This window comes from Nymphaea colorata, chromosome 6, assembly GCF_008831285.2.
Source record: "Nymphaea colorata isolate Beijing-Zhang1983 chromosome 6, ASM883128v2, whole genome shotgun sequence".
Taxonomy (NCBI): Eukaryota; Viridiplantae; Streptophyta; class Magnoliopsida; order Nymphaeales; family Nymphaeaceae; genus Nymphaea; species Nymphaea colorata.
In genome coordinates, this window is record NC_045143.1 from 17,063,023 (window position 1) to 17,083,690 (window position 20,668).

A 20,668-nucleotide genomic window follows, 5' to 3' on the forward strand; every position below is an offset into this window, starting at 1 on the left:
TAAACTAATCCAACATCCCCAAAAAAACTTGATGGCCTGTTTCGCCATCAGGAGCCATCACTTCATCTACTAAAGACAGATGCTCTGCAATCACATATATAATTTCGTAAGGTGACGTTGAAATTCGCACGAACTCCGTATCAGCCAATTACTTAACTAAAAGAAGATCCATAATTAGAAGATGCCAATGTTGGGAAGATCTTTGGAGTTTTGCTCATTCAAAAGCTAATGCATGAGTGATTAAGCTTCTGAGTTGCGAAATTATAGCGCAATAGGGCCCATGCAAAGTGTAGGATTGACGTGGTCAAGCTGGAGCCTTAAGCCAGGAAGATAACGAGAGGGCGAGGTGCGGTCTCTCAACCGCAGCGTTTTCCAAACAATAATTGAACCGCACTATTTGGAGCTTCGTTTTGTCAACAAGTAGCGATGTGGGGAGGAGAAGTGATCCTAACTTCATTAACTCTATGGTTTCCAACTCTTCCTCACTATCTAAGTTGTAGAAAATATTGACAACTACATAATGCTTTCCACCTCCGACACGTTAGTATTTGAGTGAGAGAGAGACCTAACGAACAACGTTGTCCACTTGATTGATATTCACTATTGTTGGAGATAGAATCAGAAGATAAATAAATGTGGAAGTGATGAGAGAGAGAGAGAGCGGGCTATAATATGGTTGAGATTGAGATGGAGGATGATGTAGATAGGGGAGCTCATTTGGCCAATATGGCGGCAAATAAAAGTTATGATGGGCGTCCGGTCCCACTCTTGGCTCATGAAGAATTGGGGAGAAGAAACTCTTCTGCTGCTCTGATATTTCTCCTCGCTGCCAAACTGGAAAATTAAAAGTAAGAGCACGAAACACTAACGCGTCAAGAAGCGAGGGCTCCAGATGGCCGGTTAGCTCCAGTAAACGACAACCACGTCAACATTTTTCCTTTTTGTCTTCCTCAACTGTGCAGATCGATTGTTCCTACTCAACCGAGATTGTCCACCAATCTATTTGAATATTGAAAACTGAAAGTATAATAAAGAAAAGAAACAAACAGGGTCCAAACAGTTATTTTTCACTCTAAGAGATTGCATTTATGAAAAATAAAGGCACACCAACATAAATTAAGGTGGCACCACATGGTCCACCAAAAATATATATACAAACTATTGGATTGTTTATATCAAATCAATTAACTCAGTTGATTATACAAAAGTTTAGAGTTATTATCTCAAAATCACAATATTTACTGTAAGAAAGGTCATCCCATTGGGTTCATAATTTGAATTTGGTTTTAAATAAATATATGATCGATAATAAGCATCAATACAATCAGTTAAATTTTCCTGTATGCACTGTATATCCATACATTTTGAAAGTGAATTCTTGACATATCATATTGCAGTTTGGATTCGATTGCAGTGAATTTAGATTCTCATCAGGAATTAGAAGTCAAATTGGACATTGTAGAGACTTTTTATCTCATTTCCATTCAAATCTGAACTTGAATCTGTAGGTGTACACTCGACTGTCGAAGTGTGGATCCAAATCAAATGTGGTCTGTTGGTATCCCCACAGACCACTTAAGTCGGAGAAAAATGCTAAACCACTATGTGTGTGTGTGTGTGTGTGTCTTGCTTTATGAATTAATTCTTTTGGAAAAACACACGAATCACATTGTACAACTCAATGAGCTTGCAATACAACTGGAGAGGGCCCAATCTATCAGACACTAGTAGCTGGTTAAAGTAAGTAGGAACCATGATTCCTTAGAGCAATATCTCTTGTCGCTATCCTCAACTGTCCTCTTCGATAGTCCCACATTGAGCTGTTAAATTCCCATTCCTCGTTGAGGACATCCACAGAACAGCCCTGCATCGTACATTCAATTCATTATTTTACTTAAGCAGAAATTACTGAGTGCTTATGCGTCCGATAAGCAGCTGAACATTCCAGGCTACATCTCCTTGAACACCAGTCCTCCTAAGTTCAGCTAATTAATGCATCTTCAAAAGGTGTGTTGGTTCTCTCCCACATTCCATTGATCCTGTCCACTCCCCTTGTAATTGAAAACAAACGCAAATCTATGTATTTATTAGCAAAATCCGATCTCTTAAGATATCTACATGTTTAGACTCTACCTTGTGCTTATGCCTCGTCAATTATTTGTCTTGAAAAGAAGCACCCTGGTGTTTCGTATATATTACATTTGATATTGGATAACCAGATCAGCTCAGCTACGCAAAAAACATCTCTAGGGCCCAGGCTTTTATAAAGATCGAAAACGATCAACCCTGAATCCAATATATATATGAATGTTGACGTCAATGACAATTAGTAGACAATTGAGCCCTTTGGGTTGAACGGATGCGAACCAAAGTTATTGAATCTTGCCATGTTGAGAACGTCTGCAGTGTCGAATCTTATGAAAAAAACCGCGATCATTTAGTTTCTTGGCTGTTCGGATTCGGACAATTCCTAACTATAGGTCAACTTCTGTAATCTGTATGATCATAATTTGATCAATGCATGACATGCATCAGACATACCCATATGCTTTTCGGGATCAAGGAAGATATATGCTGCTTATAGTTCCTCAAAACTTGATCTTAGAAGATTAGGGCATCTTAACTAAATTCCTTCAATCCAAGCCATGGATGATGGATGTTCGTTGCTTCCTGTTTTCTTTTACGGGGAAATTTTTTAGTGGTATACTGGGTTCCGGCAGATCCTTAGCAGATCTCTGCCAATAAATGAACCTTCATATCAATCTTCTGACAGTGCCAAGCCAATGGTCTCCGGAATCCTTTATGTACGTTTCAGTAGTAACATCCCATCAGAGGAATCTGCACGCATCTTATAAAAATGATAAATGCTAATCTGCTTTTTCCATTGCAAAAAGCGAAGTCTCTTTTCTCTGTTCTTGTTCACCCAAGCGTGACTCCTTTTTAAGGGCCAGAAAGAATCCATCAGAGCCGATGACGTCCTGCATTTCCGATGAGTGCCATAAAAGTACTTGTCTTAAAGCTACTGCGTTTATTTAGACTTTCCTTCTGCCACTTTCACAATCCAGGATTTAAAGTATGAATATCTCTTACCAATTTTCTTTTAAGTCGGTGGGAATGGCATTGTGTTAGGCGCCTTGTGGGCGATAAGCCAGTGCCGCACGACTTCACCCGTATCCTCCAACTCTGCTCATGAAACCCCCCCACTTTTACTTTCCAAAGTTCAACCTCGAGTACGAAATGTATCTACTAAGAATGAGAATCTTCCTGGATCAGTGCAACTGTCATGAATCGACCAGAAACATACCAAACTGCATTCAGTGTATACTCTTCGAAAAATTCGAAGAAAAACATATCAAAGTGCAGTGCATACTCTGCTAAAGTTTTGGACAGTAGTAGTAGCTCTGGTACAACGGCAGGGAAAGACCAGCTAGTCAGGTCCCCAACTTGTACTCTTCCACCAGCACTTACCATGTAGGTGTCCAAGACCTAGTAGCAGCTAGCTAGCTCGGTTCACCTAAGAGTCTAGCTTGGTCCCAAAGCACCATCTTGGCCGAGAAAGATGAGTCAGAGTCCTGCCAGTTTGCAGAAGTAACCAAGAGGAGCCACAGGAGGCCATTGATTCATTCATTAATGCCTTTTTTGGCTCATTACGTGAGACAACAAACTCTGGGCAGGTGAACTTTTGCAGCTACCACTTTCTACCGCCGGCACACAAGTTCATCAGTTAGCAGCCTTCGAATTGTCTCCGCCTCGAATGGAGGTCAGAGACGAAGACCAGACCTTTAAGGTAAATATTTATCGGCATTTTTTGTGCAATCTAACCATGTGACTGATATGATCTTGAAAGTGAATGTATCAAGTCAATCCTTTTCAAGCTTTATATATGCTGTTTAAACATTAAAAGATTGGTTGGCTCTTACAGCATCAATTTTTTAATAGTAGAAAAATTAATAATTTTCATAATTAAAAAATGGTTTGTTCTAAATCAATATTTATAAGCACGTAAGCGTGCTTCCTGTATTTTGTTTAAAAAAGTTTTTAACAAAAGTTCAGATAGTCTGGTCTTTGTCTCTGACCTAAATAATGGTTGTGCACAATCTTACCAGATTATGACAGGCGAAGACAATATCAAACTACACTTGAACTCGTTTAACTTGTCAATCTTGTTTTCGAAAGCTAAGTGACGAAGGCACTCGCTAATCACCAAACTGGAATTGGCTGCACATGTTTGTGAAAAGGATAAAGTTGGTGGGGAAGATGAAGAAAGAAGGAATAGGGAGCAATGATCGATTTTATCTCACATTGATGTTACAGAACAAGAAGGCAGTGACAATAACTAGAAGGGGAATTAATGACATCACATCTTGCTTTGGCGTACCACTATTCTCTTTTCGTGAGGCTGGTGTTCAACAGCCCGGCTATGTGAAAATGATTATAAATAGCGCAATACAGGAGAATGGAATCTGTCGAGGACCACTTAGAGCTGACCCAAAAGCTTAATTATAATGTGCATATTCGTTAATAAGGAACATATGTTATTGAGCGCAATAAGATCGTGGGTGGCATAATTTGCTCATGGACGCCAAAGCTTAGAAATTCCCAACATTTTTTTTTTTTACATCATGGTTGGTACAGCTGGATCTGATCCACATTATTGATCAAAGCCATTAGATACGCCTGTTTTTATCGATATACTGAGGAACATTCCACTGATTGAATTCTTCCGACTGAAAAACCAGAAACTTAACTGTGATCAGTACACTGGGGCTATAAATCCACTTGTCACGCTTTAAAAATTGCGTGTTAGTTAATGCCCGTATGAGATTCTTGTTAAATGGTAATCATATTTAATCGTTTAAATTAAACAAAAAGAAAAGAAACTTGTGACTATACTTCCCAGGATGGTGTAGCAATTTTCTACGTTGGATCTGTTTCTACTCCGTTAATTTGGTCGGCGGATTCCCAAAGGATGATTCAAAGAGGTGCGTCCCAGGAATCGAACTTCTCACAGCTTTTTATCTTGAAGGTCCCAACAGAGTGCCAACAAATTAAGAAGCTCTAGCAAATAGTACTTCAACTTGCAGCCTTCACAGGCATGCAGACATTCAGAAGACATGAAAACCAGCAATTTTTCACGCTTTGCTTCTATATATATGACAGAGAATGTTCTTCACGGGCTCAACTTGCCAGGAGGTTGGTTCGTCCACATTACCAGGATCCTGGAGCCCTTTTTATCTCCTCTAGCTTCTTTTCCTGATACTTCAGTCCAGGCCATACAGGAATTTTGTGCAATTCATTCTGATTTCATTAAACTCATTAAGTTAAATCGCATTTAGATGGAAGTTCGTATTAGGCCCCCATTAATTGTAAGATGAGGGCCGAAGATGCAGTCTTGCAAGAGCTCCCAATTATATATTGTTTAAAAATTACTTATCCGAGAGCAGAGATATACCCCATTTGCAAGTTCTTGGTACACGACCAAGATTGTTGAGTAAGAGGTTAGAAAGTATCCGCATTTTTATGGCATGTGCAGGTCTTTTTGGTTCACGATTATAATCCTTCCTTGAATGGCATGCCATGTTTATTCATCGACGATTGCCTGTTGCGAGAGGGGACCTCATACGACACATGTACAGAAAGAACAGCCACATACAGATATAAGTAAAAGAATAAACAGAAGAAAATTACATCACAGAGATCATTAAGAAAATCTCCAACATTCTCAGGAAGGTCTTACCAGCACCACTTCTAATTTTGTTCATGTTTGGTTTTTGGATTTTGGATCTGCCCATGATGAGCAGGATCCAGGCCTATTTAAGGAAAGAAGAGCGGTTACACTTAGCAACCGCCTTCTTCCCCACTATAAGGCGTGCGTACATGAACATACAAAAAGAGTGTTGAGTGGATGGGAGAAAAAGGGACTGTTTTGTGGAAATAGGGGTTCTCATTTTGTGACGTCGTTTTCCTTATTGGGACTTTGGACATGCAGTCGATCTTGGAAAAGCGCCAGAGTAAGTATCCACCATTATGTTGCCTTCAGTTGGAAGTCAACCAATGTTTGAAGTTTGCAGCGGCACCAAGTGATTCCTTGTCCGATTATTATCTTTCAATCCACAAACTGAAGATACCCAAGACCCTGGAGAAACTTCCATCTTCCTGCTACTACACAATGAATTACGACTACCTCTGTGGCTCCTCTGGGAATCAACATCGAGTTCTGAATCTCAGTTCTGGGAACAATAATAATCCGTGTTTACTTCGCGGTCGGAATATTATGATGGATGCTCAAACCGGGGATCTTGGATTCTTTGGCCTTCTTCAACTAGCTTGAGGGGTTTCTTGGTCCAACTTCGCGTACTCGGGAATTCTTTCATATTCATCAATATTGGCCTTGTTTGATAGTACTTTTCCCTTCTTAACTTCTTGCCTTTAAGCATTTGTCGAATTAATGCCTCTTCCCTTTGCATTCAACCATGACAAATAGGTCAGGTCCCCTGTGAAGTTGACAGAAACAGCCATCCATGTGGAAGAAACACTTTCGCCCTTTTCTCTAGGATTCTTTTGGATAGGAAAGAGTGTTGCTGGGAAGATTTAATTTAGCAACATGAACCAACTTTGTGGAATTTATTGCAAATGATTCTATATATCAGTCCCAAATTTTTTCACCGTCATCACATACCAGTCCTCCTGTCAAAAAGAGCCAAAATAAACTAGAGTTATATGTTTTACCAATGACCATGCCCAAACAAACATAGATGAAGTTTTGTTATAGCAGTATTTCTCCAAGAAAATGGACGCAGCCCCAGTTATTCTGAACTCCCGAACATAAAATTTAAGAATTGAGACAAGGTGAATGAGTTCTCTGTATGTGTTCAAAAAATTTATGGATCAGTCTGAATAGAATCGCTATGTTTGTCGATATGTATCACATTATCCGAATGTTTCGATTACAAAGCGTGGTCCTTATTTGTTGCCTTGGTTCTTCGAATTTGGTTAATCTAGGCAAAAGGGAATATGATTTTTTCCTGTTCCTATAGTTTTAGAGGTGAAATTATGTTGACATCGTTAGCTTTTGAGCTTCAACCTGAGGCTATTTGATTCCTTAGATAGCATGCCAAGTAATTTTAAAATCGTTACCTTATTTGAACAAAGATTTTTTATTACCTTCATCACAAATCATCAAATTGCTTGGTACTCGTATATACAGGTAAATGGGCATGGTTGATGGTTTGAAGGTCCATGATCCATGAGTCTGCTTTGGTTTGAACAATGAAGAAGCACGTGATGAAGCCCTCCTGGGTCCCATGTGGATGAGTGCGGGTGACGGAGACAGACGTGTGGAGCTTCTTCAATAACCTTGACGACGAAAATGACAGGCCTTCCATCATCATTCATTTCCCATTCAATGGAAAATGACAAAAGACTTGTCATCTTCCATTCTTTCACCTTTTCTTTTGTTTTTCCAATCGTTGTTCCTTTCTCAAGCCAATCGAAGATCAAATCACACAAACGTCGCTCTCTACGGTAGTATCTTTTAACAAAAATCTTCCTCCAATATTTTGAAGTTATAGGAACATCAACATGCAATATGCAAAAACATCACCCAAAACAGCGAAAATATTAATTTTAAAAGTCGAAGGTGATATAAACAATTGGCAATTTGGTGGTGAAAACAGAAAATTTTCAATTGTAATTCCTCGGCTTTTGTGCAATTACATTGAACTTGTTCTTGGTGGAATGCGGGTCGAACCCCCCAGTTCCTTCCCCCTCTCTTGGTTTCAGCAGCTTCTATATATCCTCGCGTTCACACCGAGATCAGGTGCAACGCAATTGTACAATCCGAGCTCTGAGCATAAGAATATGGCGTACAAGATGAGTTAGATGCACGTGCACGTTTTCTAAACACCACAAATTTGACGATCTAAAGTTTTTTTGAGATTTTGGAGGCGTTAGCATAGAATAATTTTGCCTAAACAGCCCAATCAATCTAAATATGGATGGGTAACTTTAAGCATGGGAGTTGCCAAATGAAAAAAGTTGTAAGTACGAAGAGCAGATCCCACTTGTATAATTGAAAGTTTTTTCATATAGTTGATTTAAGCATATGTAGCTTCGAACACGATTACACATCCTTACCACTCCCTCCCGGTGTCTTTGAGTTTACGCCTGCTCCGAAACTCATATTTTGTGATTACATTAATCCAATCAAACGATAAAGGAATTCATCATCCTAATCTAGTAAATAGATCAAGCATAACAATTATTGAACCTGCACATAACTATTGATTTAGTTTTGATGCACAAGCATGAATTCTAAAGGTGCAAATTTGAAATGCTAGAACCACCGGGCCAGAAGATGCAAGCAACACATCTCTTTGAACCTCCTGCCGTCTACAAGAAAAGAAATTTTTACATCGAAATGACAGAGATCGTTCTTTAGACCGACTGCTGCAGATGACCAACTACCATTATTTGCTTTCCGAAAGGCACCATAAATGATGTACAAAAGGAGAGACTTATGTATCCCAGTTGACCCCCCAAAAGGAAGAAAGAAAAAAACCCATCATTCTTCAGCCACATAAGCTATAGAAGTCAAAAAAACTCCTCCAGAAAACAACAAAGTGAATGCTATCCCACATAAAGAAACTAAAACCAAAGAGACAAACCAAAAGAAAACAAAGGAAAATGGATTACAAAATACTATTCGCTATGCAACCCTTTTATGGTGCGGTCGTATTTTCAACCATAGGCTTTGAATTGCAACAAGACGAGCGTATTATCATACAATATACAGAACAGAGAGAGAGGGAGACAATTCATCCTGTAATGGAGGAAGGTTCTGATCTCTTGATCATGCCATCAATCTCAACCTCCTTCTGTCTCAGCACCAGCAGCATCCGTTCGTTATCAAGCCTCATCCTCTCGTTCTCCAGTTTCATCCTCTGTAGTTCCCTCTCTTTTTTCCTGCTGAACTTCTGCCACTTGAACCTCTGCTTCTCTAGCTCGAACGCCTGGCTTTGGAAACGCACCTTCTCCTCCTCCAGCAGCAGAGACCGGCTTCGAATCCACTGCCTCCGCTCCCACACCGTCTTCCCTGCATCCTGCAGTTCGCTCGCCAACTCAGAGTTCAGCTGGTGCAGCATCGTCGACAAAGATGAAACACTGCCATTACCACTACTCCTGCGTAGCCTCTTCGCCGACGCTCTTTTCTCCTCTCCTCCGGCTTCATTTTCATAGCCATCGCCACCATCGTCTTCCTCTTCGTCCTCCTCCTCGTCGTCATCTTCACCATCATCATCGTCATGCTCATTCTCATCTTCAGCCTCTTTATGAATTGGGACCATATCTTGATTGAAGCAGGGTGGGTTCTGAGGCCTGGACAGCTGCTGCTGCTGAAGTTGCTGAACTATGGCAGGGGCGTCGGCTTCACAAGGGTGGTGGCCATCGGTGCAGCTGCTGTGGTAGGCACACATCTCCTTGAAGAAGAGATGCTTGGAATTGAGGAGCTTCCTCACCTCTTCCTTCATTTTTGGTGAGATATGGTCCATGGTTTCCAGAAGGCTCTGGTTCTCCACCACCCTGCAAGCCGTCCCCTTCCCAAGGATGTCGTTCACCCGCTTGTACCTCTTGTTGAGGTCGTTGAACTTATCCTCGCATTGTTGCGGGGATACATAGTACCCTCTGTCCAGCATCGCCTTCGACACGGACTTCCACTTCCCCTTCTTCTGCAACATCCCGCCGCCACTACCACCGGGCTTTTTCTTATCGCCGGTGCCGGAATCCAAACCGGCGGCATCGTCGCCGACGAAGAAAACAACCATGATGAGCAACCTGACCATGTCATCGGTCCACTTCATCCTCTGCCACGGGGACGCCTTCTTCACAGCCCGCCCATCGCCAGGGCCCCCGTTGCCGTCTTCGGCGATGTAGCCGCTTGCGGTCTCCTCCTCATCGCTGAAGGACATCTGCTGCTTGCCGGCGGCGGTGGCCTTGGTGGTCATGGGCATCCCGTAGGGATGCTTCTGCTGCGGCTGCGGCTGCTGAGGATGATGGTGGCTTGTGTTGGCGTCGTGGACGAGGGAAGAGGCGAAGGAGGACAACTGCTGCTGCTGGAGATGGTGGTGCTGCTGCTGATGGGGGGGCACCTCTAGTCCTAGCATTCCTGATCCCATCCCAGGGAGCATAGAACCTGGCATCCCCCCATTGCTTTCCATTCCTTCTTCCCTCTTTTTCTTCTTCTTTTGCCTGCCTACCCAAAATTTAGTCTTCCTTTACATGTACACCTTCATTAGGAACAAAGGCGCCACAGATTTCCACAACCCAGATGTTTCTCAGTCGTGGAGATATGGATGATGGTGACGGTGTTGCTTCTTCTATTATTGAACTTGGAGAGAAAAGAGAGAGGTCAGTACACTTACATGCTAGCTGCTTCTTTTCATTCTTTCAGTATGTAGAAATGGCTCCTCCTTCTCTGTACGGAGTTCAAATCTCCTGCGGAGAGAGAGACTATGTAGGAGGAGGGTGGATGATGTCCTTGAGAAATTCGTCCAAGAAGGGAGACGCATGAGTCGATTTCATGTCCTCCGATCAGAAAAGGAGGAAACAAAAAGCAACTGGATTTGTGCCAAACCACTCTTTATATGAAAGCAGCGATAGGAGAAAGAGGGCACGGCAATGGTGGTGCCGTACACGCTCAAAGGCTAAAGCCATGAATGTTTCCCTGCACTTTAAGAGAGAGAATGAGAGAGAACATGCTGTTTTGTGCCTGCCCATTGTTTTCTGCTCGGGGCCCCAGTACACAGAAATAACACAAAACTGCTGCAAGCAAAACCAGACTCCTCTCTCTCTCTCTCTCTCTCTCTCTCTCTCTAAGACAGGCCATTCCATTGGTGGGTTTTGTCCATGGCCGACTCCTACGGTACCACCGCCATTCCCCCACCCAAATTTTTCTCCGGCAACCCGCAGGCTACCACGCTCGTGGTTTCTGAGTATGCAAACTTTAGTTTTGGACCCGAAACCCAAACAGATCTTACCCGTCGCAAGTTCCAGGTACCTTCGAGTTCAAAATCCGAGACAAAAGCCGGATCTGATCTCTGTCAGATCTGAATTTGGTTCCAAACTTCAAGTCTGAATTCGAATCCTAATCCCCAAATGGTAGACCCGATTCAAGTTCGAACAGTTAACCTTCCCACCTCCCCCTGTTTTCTTAATCCAACGTAATTGACAGAAGACCGATAATTAAAGACGACTTTGGGTAAAGCCGTGCCACGCACATAATGCTGATGTAATGTGCTGATAATATCATATTAATACTCAACCAACCATTCTCATACTATAGTTTCTTTTACATATCATATGAATAGCAGTCCACGTCTTCTTCCTTATATTAAGATCTCGTTGGCGTGTGGAGCGCCGATTCTTGGGGTTGAACCTTGTGATTTGAGTGGCGTTCCCCATCAAGATAATGATTCTCCTTTAGACCTACTTTACTTTGCATATAATACATACAGACATATATGTATAGTATAGATTTTTTTTATTTAATAAAATGTATTGAAGCAACTACGTGTGGGGGCTTAAGTGAGCCCACAATCTACGTCTCCGGCCAAGTCAACCTAGTTCAGGATCGTGCAGCTTTTGTTGCTTCCGTATTAAATTTTAATCTCAGCCAACACCCGTGTGGATGTGCGGAGCCCGACCATCGACGCCCACAGCACCATAAGAACTTAAACTTGTAATTGTCATGACAGATTCCCCAGGGGATTTTGTTTTTTTGGGGATATTTTTATTTAAAAACCCAGTTTAAAATAAATTTAACGTGTACGTGCGAAGAAACCAAAAGGAGAGCTTCGCAGCGGGCTTTTATTTAAAACGTATATGTGTCTGTCCCGATATTTTCACTAAAATAAACCGTCATTCAATGAGTCCCAATTTTACAAGTAATTGTTTTGCTTTTGTTGTTTATTCTTGGGTGACCCATTTTAATCTCACCCGTTCCTCATTTTGGACCTTCAATGACACCCTCACTCATCTTACTTAGTTTTGTCAAAATAGGTTTTCATAAACTTAGATTTCTTAATGAGTTCTATTTTTCTTTTTTTTTGGTGGCACTCAAAACTTAGTTTTTAAACAATGTAATGGGAGACCAGGTTTTTAATTCCCTTTTACAAAACCACGTTTTGTCAAAAACCAAATTTTCCTCCAACTCAATTTTGATGGTACCCAAGTACTCAAAAAACAGGATTTTGGAGGTAAACAGGATTTTACCTTCAAAATCTCGTTTTTGGGTGTCATCCAAACACCCCCTTAAAGGTTAATGTCTTTTAGTCTTAAAAAATGTGAAATATTTTTTTACATTAGGACTCCCAAATTAAAAAATGTTGGTTGTGTTAAAAAAGGAGAATGTGTTTGTGACGGGCTGATCCTTCTACTCGCTTGGCCGGGCCATTATTCTTTTATTTAATCTGGCTAGGTTATTGATTGACTTATTGGCGTCAATTAAGAGATAAAAACAAGAACAAGCTCCGTCTAGTAATCAATTGAAAATTTAAAGCTGCGATACTTCCTTTTAATTAAAGTAAAAAATGTCGTCACCTAAAAGCAAAATTTCAGTAAAATTCAAGTTAAGGCCTCCCGTATGCCCATGCCTTCTTGCTTAGCCAATAAAACCATTGTAAAGAATTGTAGATGATAAATATTTAACCAACATTTCAAAGTCCAAGGCCTTGAGATTATTTTGTTTAGAAGGGTTTGGGCACGTGGCTCGTCATAAATGCTATCCATATCAAATACCAGACCTGAAACATTAAAATTGTCTCGTTATTGAACACAAGGACTAGTTCCTGGCTAAATAATAAGCCGCTTTAAATTTTACCAAAAATGCAGAAGATGTAGATTTCAGTATCAGTTGATTCAGAGGGGAACCCGCTCAGCAGTTTGAGGTGGAGATCGATAGAATCCCCTGATTCAGATGCTAGAGAAGTTGCAGAAGCGAGCGCATCATTTGTTGACGAAATGGCAACTAGCTGCTGTTTTTGAGAATATACAAGAGTATTGCTCTATCTTTGACAATTGACAACCTCCTTACTATAACTAAGAGTTCCGACTATATGATTTACTGGTACCACTAGCAACTGTTTGACATTAAGAACAAGGTGTGAATGTTTCATGAATCTACCTCAAAATTGTGGTAAAAACACGTAAACAAATATCTCATGAATCTACTATAATTTTGAGGTAGATTTATAGAATACTCACATGTTCTTAACACCAAACAGCCCCTCGACGAACTAAAGAGACAACGTGATGGCTGCATCTCTTTAGAAAGAAAATAAAATTGCAAAGAAGAATTAGAAGGATGAACATTTTTCTGAACATTTTTAGATTCAATGCCTTGTTGCTCAAAGCTTAATGCTGCTTCCGTATGTCTGACAGATGATTGGGTTATACACTTGACCTTTGATAATGGCAGCGTCAATTGCTCATCTTCTAATTTTCTTTTCTTGCTCCAGTCGATGATAACAAGAGAAGGTGAGACTCCATTGCAGCCAATACTGAAGAAGTTGTCAAAACAAGATGGTTAGGCTCAAGTTCCTCAAGAATAGAACAAAAAAAACCAGCAATCTGAATACAAGGACTGTAACAAGGAGACAATTTTCCATGATTTGTGCCTAGTGAAAGAACATTCAGAATAATTTTACCATCTGATTCATTATTGGCTAAATGTAGACAATGCAACGGATAGCTGCAGCTGAGAAATAACTGGAAATTCCATATCCTTCTGCAATGAACAAATAATTTCATTATCATGTTTTTCCTATTATTTTACAAAGCCCTGTCCCACTTCATGTGCATAGGCTTCCTGATTCTGCTCTTTAAATGTAATGCCAAGTTCCGATAATATACAGCATTTGATTGAATCAACAAAAATTTGAAGTTGCAAGATCTAGGCACAACTTAGCAACTAAAAGCAGTTTCTACATTCTAAGTTAAAAATGAGTTTTCTTCGGGAAAATCTTGGTCAGTCGAAAAAATTAATTCAGTCATGAACATAAAAACCAAGATTCAACTGTTGGATCACCTGTAGGTTCATTCTCAGTAAATTCTATCCAAAATGATAGAGAAAATTTCAGTTCGCTACACAATAGCAACTTAAGCAATAAAAAATAGCTGTAAGTTAAACACACAATTTTTTCAGCAACATATCAGTGAGCAAAAACATAAACATAACTTTCTCATTTGAGAGAAAAAGCAAAAAACATAAACACATAAACCAATCTGTCCGTTTGGAATTAAGATAGAGGGAGAGAGATACAGACTAAGTTACCCCTCCAAAAATGAAGATAGGGATGGGAAAGGCCCTACCATAAGTGATAAAAAGGAGGGTTTTCCCAACAGGGAACCAAATTTAGTCAAGACAGAGATAAACACTTCATGTATGTTTGAAGCCATGGACCTAGAAAAGTAAGTTTGCTTGATAAACCTTCAGTTTGATCTACCTCATTGACATGGTAAATTCATGAGTATCCAGCACACTTTACTACAATCAAGAAAGCAGATGATGTAAAAGTGTCATTTCAACGCAAAGTGACTTCAAAACAGCAGGTAGAAAAATATGAGAGATATTCTTCAATAAAGATGGCATCAAACCTAGAAAATAAAATAAAAGCTTGTCATGCACCAAGGGAGCTGGAGAAGACCCGAACAGGGAAGTGAACACAATTATGAAACCTCATCTGAATTTGATCATGAAGCCAAAGGTTGACAAGAACACACTCGAAAAGAAACTTAATGACCTTCATTTTAGCAAAATTCTCTTTTCTGAAGGACCTCTCTAACTCTCTAGTTGCCGCAGCCAGAGCCCTTGCTTTAGCTTCTTCATCTTCATGCAAGCAACTTGACTCAATTGTTGCAGCAGAATAGCACTTGCACCACAAGCAAACAAAGAAAATATACAAGTCCAGTCTGACATAGTCTAAGAGAACACAAATGTCCACTGACCTGCCTAGGGTCCCATTCCTGTTTACATAATTACTGGGACATAATATTGACAATCGCTGCTCCCTTCTGCTTCTAAGTTCGTTGAAATCAAAATGCAAAGTTGGATACCTATCTGGCATCTCATTAGACAACTTAATCCTTTTTGGACTTTGCACAACTACACCACTAGATGATCGTAACACCTGAGCTGCTTGAGCAGTGCTCTCAACCATATTCTCATCACAGCTATTATGAGAATCTTGTAGCCCTTTATCTTCACTTGTCAGATGCTCCTGGATAACATCAAATTTTCATTTTCAAAGGAATCAGGAACAAATATATAAGGTACCATTTTAGAGGCATATTCATGCAAAGTCAAGCATATACAGTCCACATATAAATTTGAACCAAATATGCTACCTCTCCTTTCCCCATGCACAAGCACATATACAAAGAAGAGAAACAAAAACATGAAGAAATCAACCAACAACTGCGCAGCGGGCAAAACCAACACTAAGCAGGCTAAGTCTTAGGGGACCAAAGCAACCTAGTCTTTAGAGGACTCTGTACTTAATATTTACAGAGTACAGATACACGCACACACAGTTAATCAAAGGCAGTTGAGAAAATGCACACTAGGTCATGTGGCACTTTCCCTAAAATTCTGGGTGAGACAAACCTGAAAAAAAATTCAGATCCTTTCCTTTTCTATAGGACCTTTGGAACAAATGTTGGAGAACCAGAAAAAAAGGAAGACTAAAGGGAAAAAATAATTAAATAAGACTATAAAATCATCTAACAGTACTTTCACAGCCAAGTCTCTTATGTGACTTGAAGGAAAAACAGAAATACATTAATGTTATCTGCAATACCAATTCATTCAGGGTATCTAGCCATCGATATGATACACATGCATGCACATGCACACACACACACACACACACACACATACATATATCAACATGACACCCTAAATAACGTTTGCATCTCTATGAGCATGACACTCTTGAATAATATATCTACCTTCCTCCTTAATGAAACTTCAACAATAAATATTCTATAAGAAATCATATAGACTTAGTAATTAGGGTTGTCAAGAGACTCAAGACGGTAAAAGTTAACACCCAACCACATATATGTAATACACCTAGTAAAATATAAAAAAGTGCATTACAATTTTACGCCAATTGTTGTACACAACCTGCTCAGTGGACTAGTAAATCAAGTATGAATTAGAGTTGTCGCATACATCATTTTTTGTTTACCTACCTTTTTAAGTAACCTTAAGCTAGCCCTCCCCTCCCATTTACGCTTATGAAGTAACGCAGAACTGGTGACTTGAAGATCAAGCTTGAGATGGACAAGGTGAGTTTTAATTAAGCTAACTAGATGCGATTGCTTGTTGAAATCCATAAGGACATGCCAACTTTCTCACTTAGATGAACTGAGACCGCTTAAACAACAGCCGAGTTGAAGCTAGTCAAATGCATCATGTATGTGTGTTCTTGAACTTGTTTCTCAACCCTCTCTGTGGGTCATTAATATCTACACTTCTTGGCGAAAGTTCCACAATTCTTACAAAGAATTAGAAGTCCACGAATATGGTTATGAAGAAATAAATTCTGCTGAATCCTTTGTTACTGTCATTTGAGTGCATCGCACAATGTGAGGTCTAACCCCCATTTATCCATTTAGAAAAAGTTGGTTTTGTAAAATTTAGCGTGTTCATCAATTTTGCTACTTAAAACCAACGTACATTTTGATGGCGATATGATATAGAAAAAGTTAAAAGTTATAAAAAAACTAGTTATCTAAAATGTAGTTATTTAAGTAGCGAGCGCCGTGTGTGCCAACTGGAGATCCCAACTTAGCATTAGATGCAGGCCTTTCTTTTTCATCCTTTTTTCTTATGTGAAAAAATTGGAAACAAAAAGTTATCTATTTATATTTTCCCGATACGGAGAAACAAAAAGTTATCTATTTATATTTTCCCGATACGGAGCCCCGTATCGGGAAAATATAAATAGATAACTTTTTGTTTCCAATTTTTTCACATAAGAAAAAAGGATGAAAAAGAAAGGCCTGCATCTAATGCTAAGTTGGGATCTCCAGTTGGCACACACGGCGCTCGCTACTTAAATAACTACATTTTAGATAACTAGTTTTTTTATAACTTTTAACTTTTTCTATATCATATCGCCATCAAAATGTACGTTGGTTTTAAGTAGCAAAATTGATGAACACGCTAAATTTTACAAAACCAACTTTTTCTAAATGGATAAATGGTGGTTAGACCTCACATTGTGCGATGCACTCAAATGACAGTAACAAAGGATTCAGCAGAATTTACTTCTTCATAACCATATTCGTGGACTTCTAATTCTTTGTAAGAATTTCGCCAAGAAGTGTAGATACTAATGACCCACAGAGAGGATTGAGAAACAAGTTCAAGAACACACATTAGGTCCTAGTACATGATGCATTTGACTAGCTGTTGTTTAAGAGTTCATCTACGTGAGAAAGTTGGCATGTCCTTATGGATTTCAACAAGCAATCGCATCTAGTTAGCTTAATTAAAACTCACCTTGTCCATCTCAAGCTTGATCTTCAAGTCACCAGTTCTGCGTTACTTCATAAGCGTAAATGGGAGGGGAGGGCTAGCTTCTTAAGGTTACTTAAAAAGGTGGGTAACAAAAAGATGATGCAAGCGACAACTCTAAAATGGGAGGGCTAGCTTAAGGTTACTTAACAAACAAGTCGACATAAAATGATGTATGCGACAACTCTAATTCATACTTGATTTACTAGTCCACTGACTCAGCAGGTTGTGTAGAACAATTGGCGTAAAATTGTAATGCACTTTTTTATATTTTACTAGGTGTATTTATCCCCAATACACCCACTCTTCTTCCAGCCATGCAACATAACCAGCTTCTAATAACATGGCGCCGCTGTGGATATTCCACCTGAACACTCTTCGGGGGCCCCTTCCTTTGTCATGGTCTCCGTTTAACAAGCTTCATTACAATTCGACAAAGGAACAAGTTTATTTCTAAGCAAGTTATTAAAAGTGAATCATTCAATAATAAAAATTCTTTAGACTTGAACGAATGAAAAGGGAATTTTAAGGAGAAGTGCCTTCCACAATTTTAAATTTCCAAGTGTGAACTCATAACTCTTTCAAGTTAGGAAATGCTCCCCAAATCTTCCCACTCAAGCTGTTGTTACTTAGATCACTGCAAAATTAGAGTTGGCATCTAATGAGTAAATCGAACGACCTGCTCTTATTTTGAGAAGCTGCCTGCCGAGAAGTAGAAAATGGAGTAAAGTAGTACTTGTGGCACCCTCGCTTGGTTTGGTTCAATTCAACAAAGAGCAAGTCACTAGATCTTAAAAATAGTTCACAGCCGAATGTCTGCAAATTCCCAAACGTGCTTTCTTCTTTTCAAATCAAGCAGGTAAAAAGCTGAAAATTTTAATCAAATTCGAATTGAAAGAGGAAAGCTCCTTGTCCAGGGAAGAGTCGTTCCGAACAAGTACATTTTACATTGAATTGAATTGAATGAAGGCCGTTTAGTGTTGTAGTAGAATCTTGGCATTGATGACTCGCGGACCACCTCAAATAATGCTTTCCCAATTTGAAATCTTCTACGGCCAAGGTGGCCTATAGCATAGCACCACAATACAATACTTGCATAAGTGGGATTGTCCGGGAAAGCATTTCCCACATTGCTTTTTGTCGTTTGAAAGCGAAAACATCTCCTTGTCTTCGTAACTTGGATTCTCGTTGTTATCTGATGGTCACACTTGATGAAGATTTCATACTTCACTGTCCAGCTTATAAAACACTTTTCACGCTTAATGAAAGATGCTTCCTAATGTTTCTAGGCACCAATAATAACATTGCCATGCTTGGATATTTCAGAACAGAAAAAAAAAAAAAAAAACCCACAAATCTAAACAAATGACTCATCAACCGCTCAACGAAGAATTTATGAAAGCTCCGGAGCTAAGCTAGGAAACAAATATTTTTCCATAAATTTCTATCCATTCTGATATTTCATTTCAGGATGTCTTTGGAGGGGGGCCCGGCCCACCCACCCATATTCACATACCTGTGCGACGAACTCGCCATTGAGGCCATCAGATTCAAAAATTGACATTCAGTGGGTCCCATGCTCTCCATAACCTTGCCAAAGCAAAATTATTTCACCATCCACAAACAAAATCTTGAAGATCGGACAGGACAGCCCCTCCCTCCCCAACTCCCAACGGCAAGTCCTTAGCTTAGAGCTAGGAGCCATTTTGGAAGAGTTTCTTTTTCTCGGGGTCCCACTATGTAAAATCTTCAAAACCTGCGTGCTGGGAAAAAAAAAAAAAAAAACTGCAGGGATGAACAGAGCGCGCATCCCCTTGTCAAGAGAAAAGCAGAATCTTGCTTGCTTCACAGGCTCGTATCACCTTCAACGATGGCGGACCGAGGTTCGGTCTCCCATGTTCTAATCTTCCCCTTCCCTACTCAGGGCCACATAAACTGCATGCTCAATCTCGTCCAGCTACTCTTCCTCGACGGTGACCTCTACGCGACATTCCTCAACTCTGAGCAAAACGACCTGCGTCTCCGTCGGTGCACCGACCTCCACACCCTCCGTAGCTCCCGCAAGAACTTACGATTCCGTGCAATCACCGACGAGCTGCCGGATGATCACCCAGGTCGGCGGATGATATCCAGGAGCTACATGCTTCGCTGAGGACGACGACCAAGAACGTCTTCAGGCAGATGCTAATGGCAGCCCAGGAGGAGGGAGGGGATAATATCGGGGAGAGGTGCCACTTGTTTCATGTCTGACTGTTGATGGGATCATGTCCTTTGCTGCGGATGTCGCAGAGGGGCTTGGAATTCCATGCATCTCCTTCAGAACGATTAGTGCAGCGAGTTTCTTGGCCTACTTCTGTATACCTTGGCTTGCGGAAGGTGGAGCGATTCCCTTCGGAGGTATCGTAGTTTCAGATTGCATTCCCTCCCATCGTAGCAACTCCGGTTCTATCATTCTTTATTGACTCTTTTTGTTTTTTTTTTTTATTGAGAGTAACAAAGTGCCAAGTTGAGAGGGATCTGTATGATGATGTATTGGTTAGCAGCTGGTTTCTGTTGGTTTTTGCGATTCGAAAGATCAAGTTCTTGTTTGGCTTGCAGAAACAACAGACATGGCCCGCATCACGAGATGCATTCTAGGAATGGAGGGGGTGGTTCGTCTAAGAGATCTACCCAGCTTCTGCCGGATAAATGACCTGAACGACGACTTGCTTCGCCTCGTCCTGACCGAAACCCACCAGTCGATGAAGGCAACAGGAATCATCCTCAACACGTTCTACGATCTTGAGGCACTAGTGCTTCAACAAATTTGCTTTAGAAGCAAGTAAAAAGAAAGAAGATTTGGCTAACTTTTAGCTTAGAAGTGGTTAATTTTACCTTGATTGTCTGAGCCTAATCGGAGACGAGCGTCGCCTGAGAGAAAGATTCGTCGTCGACCAAAACCGCCTTCTTGACCAGCATCTTCTGAAGAGAACCAAGGGTTGCCACCATTTCTGTTAAATTCACTATGGCCGCTTTCCATCTCTCTAATCCACTAGTCTCCATTAGGATTCCTCAATCCTTCTTTCTCTTCTCCTCTTTGAATCAAGATCT

General features: G+C 40.4%; 1 protein-coding gene across 1 annotated transcript; it reads right to left on the bottom strand.

Annotated features, from left to right (window-relative positions):
- Positions 1-8,638: 8,638 nt before the first annotated feature.
- LOC116255495 (trihelix transcription factor DF1-like) lies at positions 8,639-10,962 on the bottom strand. Its single transcript, XM_031631339.2, has one exon. The coding sequence runs from the start codon at positions 10,212-10,214 to the stop codon at positions 8,817-8,819; it is 1,398 nt and encodes a 465-aa protein (XP_031487199.1). The 5' UTR covers positions 10,215-10,962; the 3' UTR covers positions 8,639-8,816.
- Between the last annotated feature and the right edge of the window lie 9,706 nt (positions 10,963-20,668).

Excerpts from the sequence above, each read along its gene's own strand:
- LOC116255495 (XM_031631339.2), bottom strand. The coding sequence starts at position 10,214 with ATGGAAAGCAATGGGGGGATGCCAGGTTCTATGCTCCCTGGGATGGGA.